This window comes from Salvelinus fontinalis, chromosome 6 (assembly GCF_029448725.1).
Source record: "Salvelinus fontinalis isolate EN_2023a chromosome 6, ASM2944872v1, whole genome shotgun sequence".
Classification (NCBI taxonomy): Eukaryota; Metazoa; Chordata; class Actinopteri; order Salmoniformes; family Salmonidae; genus Salvelinus; species Salvelinus fontinalis.
In genome coordinates, this window is record NC_074670.1 from 49,671,288 (window position 1) to 49,696,726 (window position 25,439).

The window sequence follows — 25,439 nt, forward strand, 5'->3', positions numbered from 1 at the left end:
TGTCTCTCATGTTCTCACACTGTCTCGCATGTTCTCACACTGACTCTAATGTCCTCACACTGACTCTAGAAATCTCACATTGTCTCTAATAATCTCACACTGACTCTAATGTTCTCACACTGACTCTAAAAATCTCACATTGTCTCTAATAATCTCACACTGACTCTAATGTTCTCACACTGACTTTCATGTTCTCACACTGTCTCTAATGTTCTCACACTGACTCTAAAAATCTCACATTGTCTTTAATAATCTCACACTGACTCTAATGTTCTCACACTGACTCTAATGTTCTCACACTGACTCTAATAATCTCACATTGTCGCTAATAATCTCACACTGACTCTAATGTTCTCACACTGACTTTCATGTTCTCACACTGTCTCTAATGTTCTCACACTGACTCTAAAAATCTCACATTGTCTTTAATAATCTCACACTGACTCTAATGTTCTCACACTGACTCTAATGTTCTCACACTGACTCTAATAATCTCACATTGTCGCTAATAATTTCACACTGACTCTAATGTTCTCACACTGACTCTCATGTTCTCACACTGACTCTAATGTTCTCACACTGACTCTAATAATCTCACATTGTCTCTAATAATCTCACACTGACTCTAATGTTCTCACACTGACTCTCATGTTCTCACACTGACTCTAATATTTTCTCACTGACTCTAATGTTCCCACACAGTCTGTAATGTTCTCACACGGTCTCTACTGTTCTCACGCTGACCATAATGTTCTCACACTGACGCTAATGTTCTCACACTGACTCTAATGTTCTCACACTGACTCTAATGTTCTCACAATGTCTCTAATGTTCTCACACAGACTAATATTTTCACACTGTCTCTAATGTTCTCACACTGTCTCCAGTGTTCCCACACTGTCTCTAATGTTCTCACACTGACTAATGTTCTCACACTGACCATGCTGTCTTCACACTGACTAATGTTCTCACATTGACACAAATATTCTCACACTGTCTCTAATGTTCTCACACTGTCACTAATGTTCTCACACTGATTCTAATGTTCTCACACTGTCTCTGTTCTCACACTGACTATTGTTCTCACACTGCCTCTAATGTTCCCCCAGTGACTTTAACATCTCTTATATTCTCACATAGACTCGCACTGCCTCTAATGTACTCCTACTGCCTCCTACTGCCTAATGGACTCAGTCTCCTGACTCCTGTTTTGTCACACATTAAAGGCAGTGCTTCTATGTGTCTCTCCCACTGACATTGACTCCCACTGCCTCTAATGTTCTTTAAATGACTGTAATCCCCTCCTGACAGTCAAGGCAGAGAAAAGAAAAGCAGCAAAGCTCCCAACTAAAGCCAGTAACAGCAGCCCTGTCCTTCCCTCTCTCTGACTCTCGTGGCAGTGTCCCTGTGCCTCCCAGACACACAGATATAATGTGACCCATTTAAGTCAGGACACAGCTCTCCCAGTCCCAACCCAACTGTGTGGCCTTGCCATTGGCCAGAGAACACTGTTTATGTATCTGTTCTTGCATCTAATCCACCTTGTTTTTTCAGTGTAAAGGCTTAGTTTATGTGTCTGTTTGCTTATGTAAATGTATTTGTTCTGGCATATTCTACTTTTTATAGCTCCCTCTCCCTCTCCCTCTCCCTCTCCCTCTCCCTCTCCCTCTCCCTCTCCCTCTCCCTCTCCCTCTCCCTCTCCCTGCCCTGCCCTGCCCTGCCCTGCCCTGCCCTGCCCTGCCCTGCCCTGCCCTGCCCTGCTTTCTCCCTAGTGGTCGCAATGGAAAGATGCGTGTTCTCTCCTTCAAGACGGGACTGGTGAGCCTGTGCAATGCGGATGTTCAGGAGAAGTATAAATGTAAGTATGAGACCCTCTCATGTAGACACCACAGCCCTGCAGCCCCCTAACAAAGGGCCAAAACAAAACCAGCCTGATTGCAAGCATTACATAAAGACAACCACTTAGCCTAATGGAGGGAATTACTCTGCTGCACAATAATGGGGAAAGGCTCTCTCTCTCTTTATTTCTCCAAAGTACATTGGGCTTTTAGGCAGAGAGAATACACTATGGTAGAGAGAACACACACACACACACACACACACACACACACACACACACACACACACACACACACACACACACACACACACACACACACACACACACACACACACACACACACACACACACACTACACTTAGCTCTCTCTCTCTGGGCTCCGGCCCCTCTGGCTTCCCTTTTCGATGTCCAATTATGCGCTAATATTTCACTGGTGCCCAGCTCAGGGAAAGTAAAAACCCTTTTACAGCATCTTAACCGCATTTTACAACACAGCCTTGTAAATATGTAGAGAAGGGGGGAGAGGAGAGAGAATGAGCTCATCGGTATGAGATTTTAGACAGTCCCGGCGGGTCAGGGCAGGCCCACTGTCAGTTGGCACACCATCTGTGACAGCTTGTAAAAATTGAATGGCAACAGATTTGGAGTATTTTTTATGGCAGACGAAGCACAGAAGGCCTGGCCCTAGAGGATTGTGAGGGTAGAGGCGGGCAGGCGGGGGGGAGGGGGGCAGTGATGCAAACCATGCCAATTTGTCCCAGTGATTGATCACACATTTTTTCTCCTGAGCTCAGGGGAGAGATGACCCCTGATTATGCTAGTAAACAAGGGGGCGCATCTGGTGGCAGTGAGTGAGTGAGTGTGGCAGTGTGGCAGACACAGTGTGTGTGTGTGTGTGTGTGTGTGTGTGTGTGTGTGTGTGTGTGTGTGTGTGTGTGTGTGTGTGTGTTTGTCTTTTGTCCCCCTGCCCCCCCAGAGCTTGAGCCGTGTGCAGGGTAGAGGCAGGCAGGCTGGCTGTCAGGGTTCTGGCTGTGGCTGGTGCTGGTGCTATTTATACTGGCATTGTGCAGCACCTTCAAACACCTGTCAGTATCCATCTCCTCAGTGACAGGCGGAATCACGACTCGCAGATGAAGGCTCCATTCAGAGCCTGACGAGGTAGCGAGCGCTAATGCAGCCCTTTTGTCTGCAATTAGATCAGCACGACTGCCCTTCCTCTCTCTCTTTCTCTTCCTCTTTCTCTTTCTCTCTCTCTTTCTCTCTTTCTCTCTTTCTCTTTCTTTCTCTTTCTTTCTCTCAAAAACCTAGAAACAGGCTTAGGGAAATATCGTCCACACACAGTCTCACTTAGAGAAACGCTGAGAACATGGATGTTGGTACATATGTGTAGGTGTGAATAGTAGCGCCAATATGCTCGTGTACACACAAGCAGATATAATGTAAACACACACAGGCTTAGATACTACACATTACACTAGGGTAAACATCAGGGCTGAGGTAAATTTTAATTGAGGGCAGTCAAATCAGGAGGTTAACCTAAATAACAATTCAAAATGTGAAAATTACTTTCAATGACTTTTCAATGAGTAGAAGCTATTTATTTCAAAAGTTTTTCAATTTTTAGAATTTTAAATTAAAATCACTTCCTGAATTGACAGCCTTCAATTCGAATTGACTCCAGCTCTGGTAAACATAATCTGGAACACATCTACACATATAGAGGTGAATAGATTCGCAAACACACATAAAGAAGTGAATAGATTCACATCCACGCATAAAGAAGTGAATAGATTCACATCCACGCATAAAGAAGTGAATAGATTCACATCCACGCGTAAAGAAGTGAATAGATTCGCAAACATAAACAATCTTGTGTGCGAACTCACAAACACACACACGTTTCATTAACCCTCTGTGTTTCATCAGACTTGTTCAGGCAGGTGTCTGGTCCAGGGGGTCTGACAGACCAGCGTCACCTCACCATGCTGCTTTATGAAGCCATCCAGATCCCGCGACAGCTGGGAGAGGTGGCCGCCTTTGGAGGGAGCAACGTGGAGCCCAGTGTACGCAGCTGCTTCCGCATGGTGAGACCACACACACACACACACACACACACACACACACACACACACACAGACAGACACACGCACAAATACAAGCACACACACACACACTCCTTAAAACCTCACAATACACTGGTTAAGGATACTATGGTAACACAGGCTAGGAATTACCTAAATTCAATTGAGTTAAATTACATACATTTTCATGAATTCCTTCAGGGGAAAGAGCACAATTAGATGCACTACATGACCAAAAGTATGTGGACACCTGCTCGTCGAACATCTCATTCCAAAATCACGGGCATTAATATGGAGTTGGTTTCCCCTTGCTATGGAGGCTGCTATAACAACCTATACCACTCTTCTGGGAAGACTTTCCACTGAGCCGTTGTTGCTCCATGACGTTTCCACTTCACAATAACAGCACTTACAGTTGACCAGGGAAGCTCTAGAAGGGCAGAAATTTGATGAACTGACTTGTTGGAAAGGCGGCATCCTATTGTAATGCCCTGTTAAATCATGTATTTAGAACTATGGTTTCTGTTCATGCGAAGGGTGCATGCTCGGTTTGGAACAATCAAGATGCACTATGGGTGGTGTGCAGAGGGCTTTGCAGGTTTCTCCATTGTTGCTGAGGAGAGAAAGAAAGGGGGAGAGATGCTCTTGTGGAGTGAAAAATAACATGTTGTGTACTAAAATATTTTTTTCCCCGAATTGGTTTTAATTGCTGCTCGGCTAGATTCTAGACGCTTCGGGAGCTAGCTTGGATTTGTCGGATCGGGAGCTGAAGAGGACGGCTTGGTCTGAGGAAATTTGATGGCTTCGTTGATTCTGGACACGTCGGATGCATGCAGGGCAATTTCTGCCAATTGGATTATAAATAGGCAACGGCCTTGGAACTGTTGGTTTCAAGGGGTTTCTACAAAACCGTGAGTAGCTGTGGTGTTTTACGCTGAGTGAAGATGAAGGCCAACCTGGTATCTTCTGCTATACATGTGGAGAGGATGGACACTTAAAATGAGACTGTGAGGGCGGAGAAAATCTGAGGAAAGTCAACAAGCGTCTCATCAGCCAGAAACGGTCAACGGGAAACTACAGCGGGACCCAGAAAAGGAGCGACCTGACGTCCCGGTGAAGATACGTTCCACCAAGTGCAACAAGAAACGTGAAGAAGCAAAAGACATGCTACCTACCGGCTTAGTAAGACCTAGCGCTGTTGTTCCTGTACAGATTGAAGGCATCTATGCTAAAGCTTTACTAGATAGTGGGTCTCAGATTACCCTACTCTACAGATCCTTTTTAAACAAGTACTTGACGCATCTGCCATTAAAGCTCATTGGACACTTGGAGATTTGAGGTCTTAGCTCAGAGCAATACCCAGATGATGGCTATTTGTCTTTGAAGTTGGAGTTTTCACGATCAGTAGTAGGTGTAACGGAGATCATAGAAGCACTTGTGTTGGTTTGTACAGACCCGGGGAAGTCTCTATCCTGGTTGGTACAAACACTTCTGTGGTTAGAAGGCTGATGATGGCCTGTCAAGAGAAAGGAGGTGAAGGTTTCCTGAGCACTCTACGTGTTCATCCTGTTATCAAAGAGGCTTATGAGAAGATGAAAGTGATCCCAACTGATGTTGAGGACCAGAAAAGAGGAACAGTATGGTTTTCACAGACAAAACCTGTACTATTGCCACCTGGTGGACTAGCAAGAGTCACCGGGATTCCCGAAGTTTCCTGGATCACCATTTTGGTAGATAGACCTGAAGAATCTCAGTGTCCAGAGGTTTCCCGGTTTCCAGAAGAACTTCTTGTGAGATCTGAAATTCAGATGTCTATGGTTGTGTCGTCTAGAAGAATAATGGGTGTAGTCAGGGATGTATCATCAAGAGAGATAACCTTACAATGTGGCATGCCCATTGCTTCCCTGTTTCCTGTAGATGTAGCTCCTGTTCCTGCTGCCACTGAGGGGAAGCGCAACTAACTAACTAACAAGATGATGGAACAAAAATATGTTTTCTCAACTCATGAGTTGGACGTTGGTTGTTCCAAGAGTACTCTCCATACCATTCGAGTCCCTGATGACACACTGTTTAGGGAGAGGTCTCGACGGCTGTCCCCAGCTGATGTGGAAGATGTAAGGAAACATCTGAAGAACCTGAAAGATGCTGAAATCCTCTTTCCGTCGAGACCCCTGTGTCATCGCTGATTGTAGTGGTGAGGAAGAAGAACGGAACCATATGGATGTGTGTAGACTACAGAACGCTCAACAGGCGTACAGTTCCTGACCAATACACCGAACCGCAAATTGTATTTGAATGGAGGCAAATGGCTCAGCATGTTGGATCTCAGAAGTGGATATTAATCAATTCTGATGAGTGAAGCTGACAAAGAGAAGACTGCTTTCATATGCCCGGCTGGTATTCTATCAGTTTGAGAGGATGCCGCAGGGTTGTCAGGAGCACCAGCAACTTTTCAAAGTATTATGGAACAGACCGTTGGGGACATAAACCTGCTCAAAGTTCTAGTGTACTTAGACGACCTGATAGTGTTCGGAAAGACACTGAAATAACACAAAGAGAGGCTTCTCAAAGTGTTGGATCGCTTGAAAGAAGGAGGACTGAAGTTGTCTTTGGACAATTGTCAATTCTGCCGAACGTCAGTCAACTGTGTGGGACACATAGTATCCCAGGATGGAGAGGGTACAGGTCCATTGAAGATCGAAGCAGTAACCACATGGCCGAGACCAGACACTCCGCGTTCTTTTCTCAGATTCTGTGGGTATTATAGAAGATTTGTGAAAGATTACTCAAAATTGAGTTACACTTTGAACCAACTCCTGCATGGTTACCTTCCCTCAGCCAAGAAAGGAAGAAATCCCAAGGAAAGAACAGACAATGTGTACTTCAAACCCTCTGAACCCTTCAGATCTAAATGGGATGAGAAATGTGAAATGGCCTTTGAGATCTGAAGAAACGCCTCACTAAAGCTCCGGTGCTGGCTTTTGCAAACCCTCAACAGCAATATTTTTTATATATATATTTTTTTTATTTCACCTATATTTAACCAGGTAGGCTAGTTGAGAACAAGTTCTCATTTACAACTGCGACCTGGCCAAGAATAAGGCAAAGCAGTTCGACACATACAACAACACAGAGTTTCACATGGAATAAACAAACATACAGTCAATAATACAGTAGAAAAATACTATATACAGTGTGTGCAAATGAGGTAAGATAAGGGAGGTAAGGCAATACATAGGCCATGGTGGCGAAGTAATTACAATATACCAATTAAACACTGGAGTGATTGATGTGCAGAAGATGAATGTGCAAGTAGAGATACTGGGGTGCAAAGGAATAAATACAGTATGGGGATGAGGTAGTTGGGTGGGCTATTTACAGATGGGCTATGTACAGGTGCAGTGATCTGTGAGCTGCTCTGACAGCTGATGCTTAAAGCTAGTGAGGGAGATATGAGTCTCCAGCTTCAGTGATTTTTGCATTTTGTTCCAGTCATTGGCAGCAGAGAACTGTAAGGAAAGGCGGCCAAAGGAGGAATTGGCTTTGGGGTTGACTAGTGAGATATACCTGCTGGAGCGTGTGCTACGGGTGGGTGCTGCTATGGTGACCAGTGAGCTGAGATAAGGCGGGGCTTTACCTGGCAGAGACTTGTAGATGACCTGGAGCCAGTGGGTTTGGCGACGAGTATGAAGCGAGGGCCAGCCAACAAGAGCATACAGGTCGCAATGGTGGGTAGTATATGGGGCTTTGGTGACAAAACGGATGGCACTGTGATAGACTGCATCCAGTTTGTTGAGTAGAGTGTTGGAGGCTATTTTGTAAATGACATCGCCGAAGTCGAGGATCGGTAGGATGGTCAGTTTTACAAGGGTCTGTTTGGCAACATAAGTGAAGAATGCTTTGTTGTGAAATAGGAAGCCGATTCTAGATTTAATTTTGGATTGGAGATGCTTAATTTGAGTCTGGAAGGAGAGTTTACAGCCTAACCAGACACCTAGGTATTTGTAGTTGTCCACATATTCTAAGTCAGAACCGTCCAGAGTAGTGATGCTGGACGGGCGGGCAGTTGCGGGCAGCGATCGGTTGAAGAGCATGTATTTAGTTTTAATTGCATTTAAGAGCAGTTGGAGGCAATGGAAGGAGAGTTGTATGGCATTGAAGCTCGTCTGGAGGTTAGTTAATACAGTGTCCAAAGAAGGGCCAGAAGTATACAGAATGGTGTCGTCTGCGTAGAGGTGGATCAGAGAATCACCAGCAGCAAGAGCGACATCATTGATGTATACAGAGAAGAGAGTCGGCTCGGGAATTGAACCCTGTGGCACCCCCATAGAGACTGCCAGAGGTCCAGACAACAGGCCCTCCGATTTGACACACTGAACTCTATCAGAGAAGTAGTTGCTGAACCAGGCGAGGCAATCATTTGAGAAACCAAGGCTGTTTAGTCTGCCGATAAGAATGTGGTGATTGACAGAGTCGAAAGCCTTGGCCAGGTCGATGAATACGGCTGCACAGTAATGTCTCTTATTGATGGCGGTTATGATATCGTTTAGGACCTTGAGCGTGGCTGAGGTGCACCCATGACCAGCTCTGAAACCAGATTGCATAGCGGAGAAGATACGTGGGATTCGAAATGGGAGCGTTTGACAGTGATGAGGGGTGGTCGTTTGACCTCAGACCCATTACGAATGCAGGCAATGAGGCAGTGATCGCAGTGATCGCTGAGATCTTGGTTGAAAACAGCAGAGGTGTACTTGGAGGGCAAGTTGGTTAGGATGACATCTATGAGGGTGCCCGTGTTTACGGATTTGGGGTTGTACCTGGTAGGTTCATTGATAATTTGTGTGAGATTGAGGGCATCAAGCTTAGATTGTAGGATGGCCGGGGTGTTAAGCATGTCCCAGTTTAGGTCACCTAGCAGCACGAGCTCTGAAGATAGATGGGGGGAAATCAATTCACATATGGTGTCCAGGGCACAGCTGGGGGCAGAGGGTGGTCTATAGCAAGCGGCAACGGTGAGAGACTTGTTTCTGGCAATATGTACTACATGTTGATGCAAGCGGTGAAGGGTTAGGTGGAGTATTGTATCAAGAAGACAAGGATCAACATCTGCGTCCAGTTGCATTCATCAGCCAAAGTTTATCCCTGTCTGAGTGTAATTACTCTGCACATGAGTTACAATATCTAGCATTAAAGTGGGCCGTCGTTGATAAACTGCACGATTGCCTATATGGAGCAAAGTCCGAGGTGAAAACAGACAACAATCTACTTACATACAGTACCAGTCAAGAGTTTGGACACACCTACTCATTCAAGGGTTTTTCTTTATTTTACTGTTTTCTACATTGTAGAATAATGATATAAAATATCAAAACTATGAAATAACACATATGGAATCATCTAGTAACCAAAAAAGTGTTAAACAAATCCAAATATATTGTATATATGAGATTCTTCCAAGTAGCCACCCTTTGCCTTGATGACAGCTTTGCACACTCTTGGCATTCTCTCAACCAGCTTCACCTGGAATGTTTTTCCAACAGTCTTGAAGGAGTTCCCACATATGCTGAGCACTTGTTGGCTGCTTTTCCTTCACTCTGTGGTCCAACTCATCCCAAACCATCTCAATTGGTTTGAGGTCGGGTGATTCTGGAGGCCAGGTCATCTGATGCAGCACTCCATCACTCTCCTTCTTGGTCAAATAGCCCTTACACAGCCTGGAGGTTTGTTGGGTCATTGTCCTGATGAAAGCAAATTCCACTAAGCCCAAACCAGATGGGATGGCGTATTGCAGCAGAATGCTGTGGTAGCCATACTGGTTAAGTGTGCCTTGAATTCTAAATAAATCACAGACACTGTCACCAGCAAAGCACCCCTGCACCATCACCCCCCCCCCCCCCCCCCCCCCCCCCCCCTCCATGCTTCACAGTGGGAACCACAAATACGGCGGACATCCGTTCACCTACTCTGCGTCTCACAAAGACACGGCGGTTGGAAACAAAAATCTCAAATTTGGACTAATCAGACCAAAGGACAGATTTCCACTGGTCTAATGACCATTGCTCGTGTTTCTTGCCCCTAGCAAGTCTCTTCTTCTTATTCAAATCCAATCAAATCCAATTTTATTGGTCACATACACATGGTTAGCAGATGTTAATGCGAGTGTAGCGAAATGCTTGTGCTTCTAGTTCCGACCATGCAGTAATATCTATCAAGTAATCTAACAATTTCACAACAACTACCTTAAACACACAGGTGTAAGGAATGAATAACAATATGTACATATAAATATATGGATGAGTGATGGCCGAACGGCATAGGAAAGATGCAGTAGATGGTATAGAGTACAGTATATACATATGAGATGAGTAATGTAGGGTATGTAAACATTATATAAAGTGGCATTGTTTAAATTGACTAGTGATACATTTATTACATCAAATTTGTAATTATTAAAGTGGCTAGAGATTTGAGTCAGTATGTTGGCAGCAGCCACTCAATGTTAGTGATGGCTGTTTAATAGTCTGATGGCCTTGAGATAGAAGCTGTTTTTCAGTCTCTCAGCTTGGATGCACCTGTACTGACCTCGCCTTCTGGATGATGCCGGGGTGAACAGGCAGTGACTTGGGTGGTTGTTGTCCTTGATGATCTTTTAAGACTTCCTGTGACATCGGGTGGTGTAGGTGTCCTGGAGGGCAGGTAGTTTGCCCTCGGTGATGCGTTGTGCAGAACTCACTACCCTCTGGAGAGCCTTACGGTTGTGGGTGGAGCAGTTGCCGTACCAGGTGGTGATACAGCCCGACAGGATGCTCTCGATTGTGCATCTGTAAAAGTTTGTGAGTGTTTTTGGTGACAAGCCAAATTTCTTGTTGCGCCTTCTTTACCACGCGGTCTGTGGTAAAGTGGTGGACCATTTCAGTTTGTCCGTGATGTGTACGCCGAGGAACTTAAAACTTTCCACCTTCCCCACTACTGTCCCGTCGATGTGGATAGGGGGGTGCTCCCTCTGCTGTTTCCTGAAGTCCACAATCATCTCCTTTGTTTTGTTGACGTTGAGTGTGAGTTTTTTTCCTGACACCACACTCCGAGGGCCCTCACCTCCTCCCTGTAGGCCGTCTCGTCATTGTTGGTAATCAAGCCTACCAGTGTAGTGTCGTCTGCAAACTTTAGGATTGAGTTGGAGGCGTGCATGGCCACGCAGTCATGGGTGAACAGGGAGTACAGGAGAGGGCTGAGAACGCACCCTTGTGGGGCCCCAATTTTGAGGATCAGCGGGGTGGAGATGTTGTTTCCTACCCTCACCACTTGGGGGCGGCCCGTCAGAAAGTCCAGGACCCAATTGCACAGGGCGGGGTTGAGACCCAGGGTCTCGAGCTTAATGAGGGTACTATGTACTAGTTTGGAGGGTACTATGTTAAATGCTGAGCTGTAGTCGATGAATACCATTCTTACATAGGTATTCCTCTTGTCCAGATGGGTTAGGGCAGTGTGCAGTGTGACTGCGATTGCGTCGTCTGTGGACCTATTGGGGCGGTAAGCAAATTGGAGTGGGTCTAGGGTGTCAGGTAGGGTGGAGGTGATATGGTCCTTGACTAGTCTCTCAAAGCACTTCATGATGACGGAAGTGAGTGCTATGGGGCGATAGTCATTTAGCTCAGCTACCTTAGCTTTCTTGGGAACAGGAACAATGGTGGCCCTCTTGAAGCATGTTGGAACAGCAGACTGGGAGAGGGATTGATTGAATATGTCCATAAACACACCAACCAGCTGGTCTTCGCATGCTCTCTGGACGCGGCTAGGGATGCCATCTGGGCCGGCAGTCTTGCGAGGGTTAACACGTTTAAATGTTTTACTCACGTTGGCAGCAGTGTCCTTTTAGTAGTGTTTTTTTTTGCAGCAATTTGATCATGACTGTCTGATTCACGCCGTCTCCTCTGAATAATTGATGTTGAGATGTCTGTTACTTGAACTCTGTGAAGCATTTATTTGGGCTGCAATATGATTTGCAGTTAACTCTAATCAACTTATCTTCTGCAGTAGAGGTAACTCTTGGTCTTCCTTTCCTGTGGCGGTCCTCACGAGAGCCAGTTTCATCATAGCGCTTGATGGTTTTTGCGACTGCACTTGAAAAAACTTCAAAAGTTCTTGCAATTTTCTGCATTGACTGACCTTCATGTCTTAAAGTAATGATGGCTTGTCGTTTCTCTTTACTTATTTGAGCTTTTCTTGCCATAATATGGATTTGGTCTTTTTCCAAATAGGGCAATCCTCTGTATATACCACCACTATCATGTCAAAACACAACTGATTTGCTCAAACACATAAAATGTACTTTTAACAAGGCACACCTGTTAATTAAAATTGACTACCTCATGAAGCTGGTTGAGAGAGTGTGCAAAGCTGTCATCAAGGCAAAGGGTGGCTACTTTGAAAAATCTAAAATATTAAAAACATTTTGATTTGTTTAACACTTTTTTGGTTTCAACATGATTCCATATGTGTTATTTCATAGTTTTGATTTCTTCACTATTATTTTACCACGTAGAAAATAGTAAAAATAAAGAAAAACCCTTGAATGAGTAGATGTGTCTAAACTTTTGACTGGAACTGTCGGTAGGATGCCCACAAACTTGCTCTAGGACGCCCACAAACTTGACAAGACCCCTCTGAAGGTCCCCCGGTAACAGTTGAAGGAATGAATGGAAGTATATACTGTATTGAGACTGTTTAGTGACAAAAATAAGGGGTTAAATACATGTAAAAAATAAAAAATAAAATGTTTCCTGATCTTTATTATATCTCTCAGATATAGGACAGACATTTCAGAACAAACTTCCTTTTGAAACAATTTGGGGGACTATCTGTTGTTCCATGTAGTGAATCTGTTATTCAATGCGTTTGTAAGGGCTAATAGCAGTAAGGCCAAACATTTTTTTAAATCTAATATTATTATTTAAAAAAATATTGAAAAAATATCTAAATGATCCTTACTATCTTAAAACATTTCCATATAGCTTAGTGCCCCCCCCACCATTCCCGGCTTAGACAGGGCTTGGACTCTTATGGGTTAATTACAGATTTCTTGATTAATCTTAATTCATTCTGACTATTTTAAAAGGCTGTTACTATTTTGAGGAAGTTTGCTACGGTGACTCAGGAGGGACAAACAACAGTACCTGCCAGGGTACGATATGCGAACATAGCACATCCACATCAAACCACACCCCCAAGACAACTCTCGTTTGACTTCAGTCCTAGCCGCTAGAATTTCTTAATAAGCAATCTTCAAAACGAGGCCAAATCAGGAAGCGCAGTCACCCTCTAAGGACTTTAATGAAATGAACCTGGTTCAAAAGACTTGTGTAGGTGGAACCATATGGAATATACCATAGCATGATTTGAAAGTTTTGCCATTGCAAGATGGAGGCAATGAAGAACTGTAAACAACTCTTTCCGCCCATTCCACTGCTGTTGCTGAGGACATTGTCATTTCCACTCTCATATATGGGGGTTCACATTTTTGGAATCCCGCCTCGTGGCATTTAGCTCAGGAGAGAAACTAATTATAGACTTGGGACGAGCGGGGACCAGGTTTTTGGGAGGTGGCCTTTTTAAAACCATTCTGAAACCCTTAATTCTTCCCTTTTTTTTTTTTTTTTTACAGCCAATCCTCAATTAAATCTCGCTCTATTCCCATCCATACTTCTGATATCAACTTGGGGTGATTTAAACCCCTTCATTTCACCATTTGCTCTATGTCAAGTCTTTTATGAGCAGCCTGAATTATCAGCGTAGTGACCATTTATCACGTTGGCGTGGTAATAAAGTCAAAGTGAGGGGATGACACGCGCTGGCACTTGTTGTGGGCGGAGAGGTATAGTGGAGTCATTGATGACACAGGGGCAGATGGGTTTGGCTCTACATGGAGGACAGAGGACCAGAGAGGAGGGAGTTACACTACAGTAGTCATGAAATGCGGTGGCCCTCCGTGGTCTGTGTGTATAGAGAGACCAGCCTGTTGTGCCCTGTGAAGTGATGGAGAGTGTGTTTTCTCTGTGTGTTCTTGCTTTGTGTAGTCAGTGTGTTTGCTAAGTTTTGATGTGGCCAGAATAATCTACAAATGCTTTGATTTGATGATTATTTGAATCAATATATACTTTGCGGTGTTCAGTGTACTCAGTGGGTTCAGTATGCTGAAACATTTGTCCTCCCACAATCAGAGCTGGCTACTGAACCATAAAGCAGAGACGAGAGTCGAGGAGATGTGAGCAGGGCAGAGAAAAGAGCAGTGAGGAGAGGAGCCTCGTTCCCCTGGAGAACTCTCAATCCAGCACGCCTCCTCGGCCATGATAGACACACACACTCACACATTAATTACGCTGCTTTGGCTGAGCCAGGACGAGACTCCAGGGAAATCAACGTTTTAATGCATCTCTGATGCACACTTAATGAGAATTTTACACATTACCAATTCTCCTTTATTAGCCTGACTTTTTATCCCATCTTTTCTGTACGTCTCTGGAATGCCGGAATGGCTTTGGAACGTTAGAACCGCAACAGGTCCTCTGACAAAGTCACCACGCTCACTGGCCCCTATCAACTTCCTCTTTCTCTATTTGTGCTTTCTGCAGCAGTTTATATACGACTTCTTCAAGGGTCATTTTAAGTGAATATGCCATTACCTTGTAATAAGTAGCCTACAGTATGTAAATACAGGCAATTTGATGTTGTGGTAAATTGTACTGCATACCTATACTAGATAATAGCATTTTACAGACAAACAAACAGGAGAACAAACAAACATAAGTTACTCTGGTATGATGTTTCCTATGTTCTTCCTCCCGTAGGCCCCAGGTAAGCTAGCCATCGAGGTATCGCACTTCCTGGAGTGGATGAGTCTGGAGCCCCAGTCTGTAGTGTGGCTGGCTGTTCTGCAGCGTGTGGCTGTGGCCGAGTCCGCCAAGCACCAGGCCAAGTGTTACATCTGTAAACAGTGCCCCATCAAGGGATTCAGGTGGGTCTATTGTACCTCTATCAGAGATGAATAAAGGTGGATGTGTGACACACAATACTGTATGCACACACACAAAAAAAACCCATCTAGGTTGAGGATAGAGCTTTTGCTAAGACCTCTCTAATGTTACTGACTGTGACATGGTCTTCCGTTCTGCTGATCTGTCCTGACAGGTACCGCAGTCTTAAACAATTCAATGTGGACATCTGCCAGACGTGCTTCCTCACAGGACGCACCACCAAGGGAAAGAAGCTCCACTACCCCATCATGGAGTACTATACCCCAGTAAGAAGGAGTACTACACCCAGGCTGCCTCACGAATGGCACCCTATTAATATTAAAAAAGTAGTGCACTATGCAGGGAATAGGGTGCACCTAGTACTGCATAGTAGTGCACTGTACAGGGAATAGGGTGCCATTTCCGACGCAGCCTATACTACGCTCTAAACTACCATCTTAAAGGGACAATCTGCAGTTCAAACAATAACAAAGCGCCACCCCTCCGCTGTTTCGGTAAAAAGCTGAGGGATGGGGTTGGGGAAACGTAACCACTCTCAAATCCATAGACAGAGCTATTGATGCAAGGACTGACCATCCAAGATATAAACAATTATAGTTTTAACAATGGTTTGAGGCTATAGGGGAAAGTGGGGTAAGTTGAGACAAGGGGTTACTTGAGCCACATGTTTCAAGGAAACTATGCACCAAATGTAATGTGACCAAATATTTAGGAAGAGGTTAGCCAGGGCTGACGGTGGCCAACAGCACACCACCGATGTTCTCACTGCCAGAACATTCACACCCAATCAATAGATCAGGGTTTGGCTACTTAGCTACATGTACTGTATACGGTTTTCCAAGATCTCATTTCAGAACTAAATCAGGATTAGCCATGTTATAAGCGTCCTCAGGAAAAACAACACGGATAATAGTTTGGCTAATTAGCTACATGTACTGTATACGGTTTTCCAAGATCTCATTTCAGAACTAAATCAGGATTAGCCATGTTATAAGTGTCCTGAGGAGAAGCAATACAGATCATAGGAAGTGTGATATAGAAAGTTACACCTAATATTGGAAAACAAAGCAATACACCCAAATACAACAGTAACACATTGATAACACTTGCATCATGTTTCCTGTAGGGCCTTGCTATCCTAATGGAAAAGTACAACAGAACTGAACCCTACCCAGTTATCAAACAAAACTATGAGGGCTGGAAGCCGCTCCGCTCGTGGATCACATACCAACTGACTGATCTAGCACATTTTGACAGATGGCACAGAACCACCATTCTCTCTGACTCCGGCCCAGTGCAAACACCTCCGACATGGCCGACTGGGGAGGGAAAAATTGCAAAAAAATTACTTGGAGAGGGTGATTAGCTGACGGGCGGCCGCTAGCGCACTAGAGTGATTTAAGACCGTTTCAGTGAATGCAGGGAGGTCTGGATAATCTTTCCCTCCACAAAGGTGCGTGGGGCTAATCCAGGCCACTTTGCTGAGCTGTGGATCAAATCCCACAGGGAGTGTGGGAAGGCCAGCGGGACAGCCAACGCTCCGGCCCTCTTGGTGGCCAGGGTGGCCTATCCCAGGGTGCTTTGCACCAGTATAGACCTGCCTGCTTGCTCCATAGCTCTGCTGTAATTGTGTTGGACAGAGGGAGTGTGCTGGGATGCCAAGAAGCAAGGTCTCAGACAAACTCATAATTGAACTGACTGGAATGGTTTTGCATAATAGATTGTTGTGTGTGTGTGTGTGTGTGTGTGTGTGTGTGTGTGTATGTATGTATGTATGTGTGTGTGTGTGTGTGTGTGTGTGTGTGTGTGTGTGTGTGTGTGTGTGTGTGTGTGTGTGTGTGTGTGTGTGTGTGTGTGTGTGTTTGTGTGTGTGTGTGTGTGTGTGTGTGTGTGTGTGTGTGTGTGTGTGTGTGTGTGTGTGTGTGCGTGCGTGCGTTATAAGGAGTAAGGAATTACATCCGAATCCCTTCTTTAAGTATTTTACTTCCTAATAGCAGCAAAAACTAAGCAGAAACCTGAAGGAAACCTTTTCTGTGTATGAGTCGGTTTCATATTCAAGCGTTTTATTCAGTTTGTCAAGTCACATTCAAAACAAGAATATGACTAATTCAAGTATATCATATTTAAATTATTTAATTTAATCTAATGCTTTTCTGTTTTTGAATATTCTGACCCCCAAACTATTGTAAAATTAATTGTCTGGAAATGAATGATTTCAAAAACCTTAATGAAGCTTATACTTTGTCAATAAAATGTGTAGACCTATGAATTCCTACATGAATTGTATCTTTTGCTTGTTAACTAATTTATTTAAAAAGTATAGACTAATCCTATATGATATGCCTATTCACACTCATTATCCAACAAATTGAACATGTTGATGATAAACCGTGTGCAACAAAGGAATGGATTTACAGGTTAGGCCTATATCCACATTGGCATCTGATATGATTGTAGCGGAGAGTGGGGTAAATTGAGCCACCCCTTTTTCTAGGAGACCATAGATAAAGTTAATTATATGACCAAATATTTAGGGAGAAGTCATCATTTTATGGAGTCTGAAGGTTGAAACCACATGGATGTCAGGAAAAAATAAAAAATATTTTCAAAAAGTCTCTAATGAATTTATTGGATTATAGGTTTCATGATGTTTGTATCTAAACCAAAGTAGATCATTTTACGATTGTTTTATACATTAGTTGGGGTCTCCAAAGATACAATATGAGGTTTTAAACCTATCATGAAAGTGCATCCTTGTAGCTGTGTGGCTAATATAGTCAAAATGTTTTGAGTTGAGTTGAGTTAAGTTGAGCCAATGGCCACTATGAATAATATGAACAGTATTTTTGCAATGTGTCGTGCATATGAACTCAAGATAGTGAATTTGTATTGTTACAGAGCAGACATCATCATGCCCTACAGTGGCTTGCGAAAGTATTCACCCCCCTTGGCATTTTTCCTATTTTGTTGTCTTACAAACTGGAATTAAAATATATTTTTGGGGGGGTTTGTATCATTTGATTTGCACAACATGCCTACCACTTTAAAGATGCAAAATATGTTTTATTGTGAAACAAACAAGAAATAAGAAAAAAAATAGAAAACTTGAGTGTGCATAACTATTCACACCCCAAAGTCAATACTTTGTAGAGCCACCTTTTGCTGCAGTTACAGCTGCAAGTCTCTTGGGGTATGACTCTATAAGCTTGGCACATCGAGCCACTGGGATTTTTGCCCATTCTTCAAGGAAAAACTGCTCCAGCTCCTTTTTGTTGGAGGGGTTCCGCTGCTGTACAGCGATCTTTAAGTCATACCACAGATTCTCAATTGGATTGAGGTCTGGGCTTTGACTAGGCCATTCCAAGACATTTAAATGTTTCCCCTTAAACCACTCGAGTGTTGCTTTAGCAGTATGCTTAGGGGCATTGTCCTGCTGGAAGGTGAACCTCTGTCCTAGTCTCAAATCTCTGGAAGACTGAAACAGGTTTCCCTCGAGAATTTCCCTGTATTTAGCACCATCCATCATTCATTCCATTCTGACACGTTTCCCGGTCCCTGCCGATGAAAAACATCCTCACAGCATGATGCTGCCACCACCATGCTTCACTGTGGGGATGTTGTTCTTGGGGTGATAAGAGGTGCTGGGTTTGCGCCAGACATAGCGCTTTCCTTTATGGCCAAAAAGCAACATTTTTGTCTCATCTGACCAGAATACCTTCTTCCATATGTTTGGGGTGTCTCCCACATGCTTTTTGGTGTGATTACTTATTTTTTCCTTAAGCATGGCTTTTTTCTGGCCACTCTTCTGTAAAGGCCAGCTCTGTGGCGTGTACGGCTTAAAGTGGTCCTATGGACAGATACTCCAATCTCCACTGTGGAGCTTTGCAGCTCCTTCAGGGTTATCTTGGTCTCTTTGTTGCCTCTCTGATTAATGCTCTCCTTGCCTGGTCCGTGAGTTTTGGTGGGCGGCCCTCTCTTGGCAGGTTTGTTATGGTACCATATTCTTTCCATTTTTTAATAATGGATTTAATTGCGCTCCGGGGGATGTTCAAAGTTTCTGATATTTTTTTATAACTCAACCCTGATCTGTACTTCTCCAAAACTTTGTCCCTGACCTGTTTGGAGAGCTCCTTGGTCTTCATGGTGCCTCTTGCTTTGTGGTGCCCCTTGCAGAGTGGTGTTGCAGACTGTGGGGCCTTTCAGAACAGGTGTATATATACTGAGATCATGTGACACTTAAATAAAGTCCACCTGTGTGCAATCTAACTAATTCTGTGACTTCTGAAGGTAATTGGTTGCACCATCTTTTTTAGGGGCTTCATAGCAAAGGGGGTGAATACATATGCACGCACCACTTTTCCGTTTTACATTTTTTGAAACAAGTAATTTTTTACCTTTCACTTCGCCAATTTGGACTATTTTGTGTATGTCCATTACATGAAATCCAAATTAAAATCTATTTAAACTACAGGTTGTAATGCAACAAAATAGGAAAAACATCAAGGGGGATGAATACTTTTGCAAGGCACTGTATGTATATAAACGTAAAACAAGCAGGGGTCTAGCCCCCCTTGAGGTTCTTGAGAGAGGGAATGATAGAGTAGCAGAGGCACACAAGGTCTTATCTGATGACATGATGTCTGAGCTTGCTAAACATATGAAGAATCTTGAGGACCAGTTTCATGGCCTTAGTAGCCTCAAATGCCTACGAATTGGTACATCGAAAACAACATCCCCGTCCCAGACAACTGGTCAAGAAATAGAAGGGTAAGTGATACTGAACAGAGAGCTTTATATCTGAATGTAGGCATACATTTAAGATATACAATACACCACACCCCCATTCCATGAATTAAACTTTACCTACCAGCACTATCACCCACTGTCACAGGACGCCGTCACCCACTGTCACAGGACACCGTCACCCGCTGTCACAGGACACCGTCACCCACGGCATACATTTTTTTGGACAAGATATGCTTTCCAATCTGTTATGTTTACATGAATTCTGATTATTTCGAGGGATACACAACATCCTGAAATATATGCAGGGATCTTTGTTTGAAAGAATACTAAACTCAGCAAAAAAATGTCCTCTCACTGTCAACTGGTTTAATTTTCAGCAAACTTAACATGTGTAAATGTTTGTATGAACATAACAAGATTCAACAACTGAGACATAAACTGAACAAGTTCCACAGACATGTGACTAACAGAAATGGAATAATGTGTCCCTGAACAATGGGGGGGTCAAAATCAAAAGTAACAGTCAGCATCTGGTGTGGCCACCAGCTGCATTAAGTACTGCAGTGCTTCTCCTCCTCATGGACTGCACCAGATTTGCCAGTTCTTGCTTTGAGATGATACCCCACTCTTCCACCAAGGCACCAACAAGTTCCTGGACATTTCTGGGGGGAATGGCCCTAGCCCTCACCCTCTGATCCAACAGGTCCCAGACGTGCTCAATGGGATTGAGATCCGGGCTCTTTGCTGGCCATGGCAGAACACTGACATTCCTGTCTTGCAGGAAATCACACACAGAACAAGCAGTATGGCTGGTGGCATTGTCATGCTGGAGGGTCATGTCAGGATGAGCCTGCAAGAAGGGTACCACATGAGGGAGGAGGATGTCTTCCCTGTAACGCACAGCGTTGAGATTGCCTGCAATGACAACAAGCAGTCCGATGATGCTGTGACACACCGCCCCAGACCATGACGGACCCTCCACCTCCAAATCGATCACGCTCCAGAGTACAGGCCTCGGTGTAACGCTCATTCCTTCAACGATAAAAGCGAATCCGACCATCACCCCTGGTGAGACAAAACCGTGACTCGTCAGTGAAGTGCACTTTTGTCTGTCTGGTCCAGCAACGGTGGGTTTGTGCCCATAGGCGACGTGATGTCTGGTGAGGACCTGCCTTACAACAGGCCTACAAGCCCTCAGTCCAGCCTCTCTCAACCTATTGCGGACAGTCTGAGCACTGATGGAGGGATTGTGCATTCCTGGTGTAACTCGGGCAGTTGTTGCCATCCTGTACCTGTCCCGCAGGTGTGATGTTCGGATGTACCAATCCTGTGCAGGTGTTGTTACACGTGGTCTGCAACTGTGAGGATGATCAGTTGTCCGTCCTGTCTCCCTGTAGCGCTGTCTCACAGTACGGATATTGCAATTTATTTTCCTGGCCACATCTGCAGTCCTCATGCCTCCTTGCAGCATGCCTACGGCACGTTCAAGCAGATGAGCAGGGACCCTGGGCATCTTTCTTTGGTGTTTTTCAGAGTCCGTAGAAAGGCCTCTTTAGTGTCCTAAGTTTTCATAACTGTGACCTTAATTGCCTACTGTCTGTAAGCTGTTAGTGTTTTAACGACCGTTCCACAGGTGCATGTTCATTAATTGTTCATGGTTCATTGAACAAGCATGGGAAACAGTGTTAAAACCCTTTACAATGAAGATCTGTGAAGTTATTTGGATTTTTACGAATTATCTTTGAAAGACAGGGTCCTGAAAAAGGTACATTTCTTTTTTTGCTGAGTTTATATTTCCCTTGGCATAGTAATGCGGAATGTAAAAATTGGCTCAACATACCCCACTCTCCCATACAGTGTTTGTTAAGAGTTGCATTGGTTACAAGCAATGGACTAAAACAAGCTTATATTTCAGGTTCTGATGGGGTTACGACAGTTGAACTAAGCCCAAGAGGCATTTTTAAGTTAGATTCTTCAAGAATCAATGTGTATATTTCATTAATTTAAAAGTCCAAATATGGATTTAGCAATCGCTGGTTGCCCCTTTAAGAGAGTGTGGATGTCACACTAGCTCACTATTTCAGCTCTAATCAATGCGTGGCTGTAGGATATGGCAGGGAGCTATGTGTCAAATGATTTCTCACAGGGCAGTATTTCAACCAGGGGAAGCTTTAAGTGGAGCTAGGCTGGAGTTTTTTTTCTTCAGTGCTCTGACTCCTATGGTGCTGGGTTCTATGATGGAGTGGGGGTGGGTACAAGACTGTAAGACTGTAGTCCAGTGAGGTCAGACGGAGATAGAGGGGGGCAGGACAACTGGACTAGCAGCAGGAAAGGCTCGCTCTCTCTCTCTTGCGTGCACGCGTGCGTGTGTGTGCGGGTGTGTGTGCGTGTGTGTGCTTGCGTGCGTGTGTAGTGTAAAGAATTCTAAAGTGCTGCACTTTGTCTTCTTGTCCTCTCACTACCATTCTCCTCTCCTCCATTCCGGTCCCCTCATCTAAATCATGTGGCAGACCACCTCAGGAGAAAAGATGCGGGACTTTGCCAAAACGTTGAAGAACAAGTTCCGGTCGAAGCAGTACTTTAGCAAGCACCCTCAACGGGGCTACCTGCCTGTCCAGTCGGTGCTGGAGGCCGAGAACTCTGAGACGTGAGTCATACCCCTATAGACACAGATGGCTAGACAGACTGGCACAGAGAAGACAGGAAACATGATTTGACAGACAGAGGGAGACTGCTTATATACAGTATGTGACAGCAATACATTTTCCAATAATGTTACGATGTAAGCTTTGTTGGCAATAATCTATGATGTTGAGGGGAAGGGAGCACTTCTGTTTTGATGTGGTTGGTTGTACATGAGTGGGATTCAATACGTTTTTAAGAAGTAGACACCACGAAGTACCAGTAGTAGAGGTATTAATGATGTTTTTCTGTGTTTTACCAGGCCGTGCTCCTCTCCCAAGCTGCCCCATGCAGACACACACAGCAGAATCGAGCACTTCGCTAGCAGGTCGGGTGTTATACGCACACGCACACACACACACACACACACACACACACACACACACACAGACACACACACACACACACAGCCCAAAATAAATACTCCCATCCTACCCTACCACCTTACTTAACTCCTCTGCCTACTCCAGTCCTGAACCATCTGCCTCCTTCCGTTCTCCTCACACTCCCCAGTTCTCTCTCCTCAATCTGATTAAGATATTGATCTGGCTGCATCTTGGTCTGAGCTTTGACTTGAGTGGAGACTGTTGTGCCCAACTGGTATCCTCTCTCTCTTTCTCTCTTTATTACACACACACACACACACACACACACACACACACACACACACACACACACACACACACACACACACACACACACACACACACACACACACACACACACACACACACACACACACACACACACACACACACACACACACACACACACACACACACACACACACATTGAAAAGGGTGCAGCATGTTTGGTCTGGGGTGAGCAGGGGTCACCTGTCTGTGGATGCCTGGTGGCATGGTAGAGCATTGTGACAGGGCACTGGGTCCATTGGGCACCTGGTGGATGCCAGGGCAGATCAGCGTCTGTCTGACAGGGTTACAGAGAGGGCACAGCCAGGGCATGGCAGAGCAGTCCCTCACCCACGGCAGTCATGCCAATAGCAGAGCAGAGCAGGGGATAGATCACTGCACTCTGTGTGTACAGTATGTTTTCTGTGTGTGTGTGGGGGGGGGGGGGGAGAGAGAGAGAATACCACAGGGCACAGATCACCTTCTTGTGTGTGTGAGAGTGCTCCTCAGTATTGATCCTCTCTCTCTCTGAACTTCCCTTTCAGTCTCTCTCACACATTTTGTTTAGTCATTGTATTCACTCTCTTTCTTCTCTCCTAGTCAATCGTATCCATTATTTCTATTGACTGAAATGCTTCTGTTCCCAAGTCCTCTCACATTTGCAGTGCATTTGGAAAATATTCAGATCCTTTTACTTTTTCCACATTTTGTTACGTTAAAACCTCAATCTTACAATGGATTTAAAAAAAATCCTCATCAATCTACACACAAGACCCCATAATAACAAAGAAAAACAGGTTTATAGAAAAAACTGAAATACCTTATTTACATAAGTATTCAGACCCTTTGCTATGAGAATCGAAATTGAGCTCCGGTGCATCTTGCTTCCATAGATCATCCTTGAGATGTTTCAACAACTTGATTGGTGTCCATTTGTGATTGGATATGATTGGGAAAGGCACACACCTGTCTATATAATGTCCCACAGTTGACAGTGCATGTCAGAGAAAAAAACAAGACATGATGTCAAAGGAATTGTCTGTAGAGCTCAGAGACAGGATTGTGTCGAGGCACAGATCTGGTGAAGGGTACCAAAAAATTTCTGCACCATTGAAGGTCCCCAAGAACACAGTGCCCTCCATCATTCTAGCAAATGGCTCCTAAAGCACTCTCAGACCAAGAGAAACAAGATTATCTAGTCTGATGAAGCCAAGATTGAACACTTTGGCCTGAATGTCAAGTGTCACATCTGGAGGAAACCTGGCACCATCCCTATGGTGAAGCGTGGTGGCAGCATCATGCTGTGGGATGTTTTTCAGCGGCAGGGACTGGGAGACTAGTCAGGATCGAGGGAAAGATGAACGGAGCAAAGTACAGCGAGATAAAAACCTGCTCCAGAGCGCTCAGGACCTCAGACTGGAGTGAAGGTTCACCTTCCAACAGGATAACGACCCTAAGCACATAGCCAAGACAACGCAGTAGTAGCTTGAGGACAAGTCTCTGAATGTCCTTGAGTGGCCCTGCCAGAGCCAGGATTTGAACCCAATCGAACATCTCTGGAGAAATCTGAAAATAGCTGTGTAGTGACGCTCTCCATCCAACCTAACAGAGCTTGAGAGAATCTGTAGAGCAGAATGGGAGTCTCCACAAATACAGGTGTGTCAAGCTTGTAGCGTCATACTCAAGAAGACTCAAGGCTATAATCACTGCCAAAGGTGCTTCAACAAAGTACTGAGTAAAGGGTCTGAATACTTATGTAAATGTGATATTTCAGGGGGGTGTTTTGTAATACATTTGCAAAAATTTCTAAAAACCTGTTTTTGCTTTGTCTTATTTAACCAGACAAGTCAGTTAAGAACAAATTCTTATTTACAATGATGGCCTCCGAACAGCGGGTTAACTGCCTTGTCACCTCGGGGATTCGATCTAGCAACTTTTCGGTTACTAGCCCAATGCTCTAACCACTAGGCTACCTGCCGCTCCACTATGGGGTATTGTGTGTAGATTGATGAGAGATAAAAACTGTTTAATACATTTTAGAATAAGGCTGTAATGTAACAAAATGTGGAAAAAGTCAAGGGGTCTGAATACTTTCCGAACACTGTATTAGTCTTCTGACAATTAGAATCATTAAAGTTCTCTCTCTCTCTTTCTCTCTCTCTCTCTCTCTCTCTCTCTCTCGCACTCTCTCACTCTCTCACGCTCTCTCTCTCTCATACTCCCTCTAGCTCTCTCTCCCCCTCACTCTTCAAAAACACATCAAATGAGGGACTATATATATATATATATATATATATATATATATATTTACCCTACCCCCCATTATTATCCCGTCACAAAGTAATGAAAAATCTCATAACTGTCAGAACTGCCATACAGCTTTATTAAAGGACCCGGAGGCTGTCCTCATAGAAGAGTGTTTGTCTGT

The 25,439-nt window shown here is 44.3% G+C and overlaps 1 protein-coding gene across 3 annotated transcripts in view; it reads left to right on the forward strand.

Moving 5' to 3' along the window:
• LOC129858013 (dystrophin-related protein 2-like) overlaps window positions 1–25,439 on the forward strand; it is a 199,512-nt gene that overhangs the window by 158,629 nt on the left and 15,444 nt on the right. For all 3 annotated transcript variants that reach the window (XM_055926860.1, XM_055926858.1, XM_055926859.1), the window contains 6 exons: window positions 1,773–1,858; window positions 3,767–3,924; window positions 14,766–14,932; window positions 15,106–15,217; window positions 22,208–22,344; window positions 22,642–22,707. In XM_055926860.1, coding sequence (XP_055782835.1) covers window positions 1,773–1,858; window positions 3,767–3,924; window positions 14,766–14,932; window positions 15,106–15,217; window positions 22,208–22,344; window positions 22,642–22,707 — 726 coding nt within the window. The remainder of the gene's footprint in view (window positions 1–1,772; window positions 1,859–3,766; window positions 3,925–14,765; window positions 14,933–15,105; window positions 15,218–22,207; window positions 22,345–22,641; window positions 22,708–25,439) is intronic.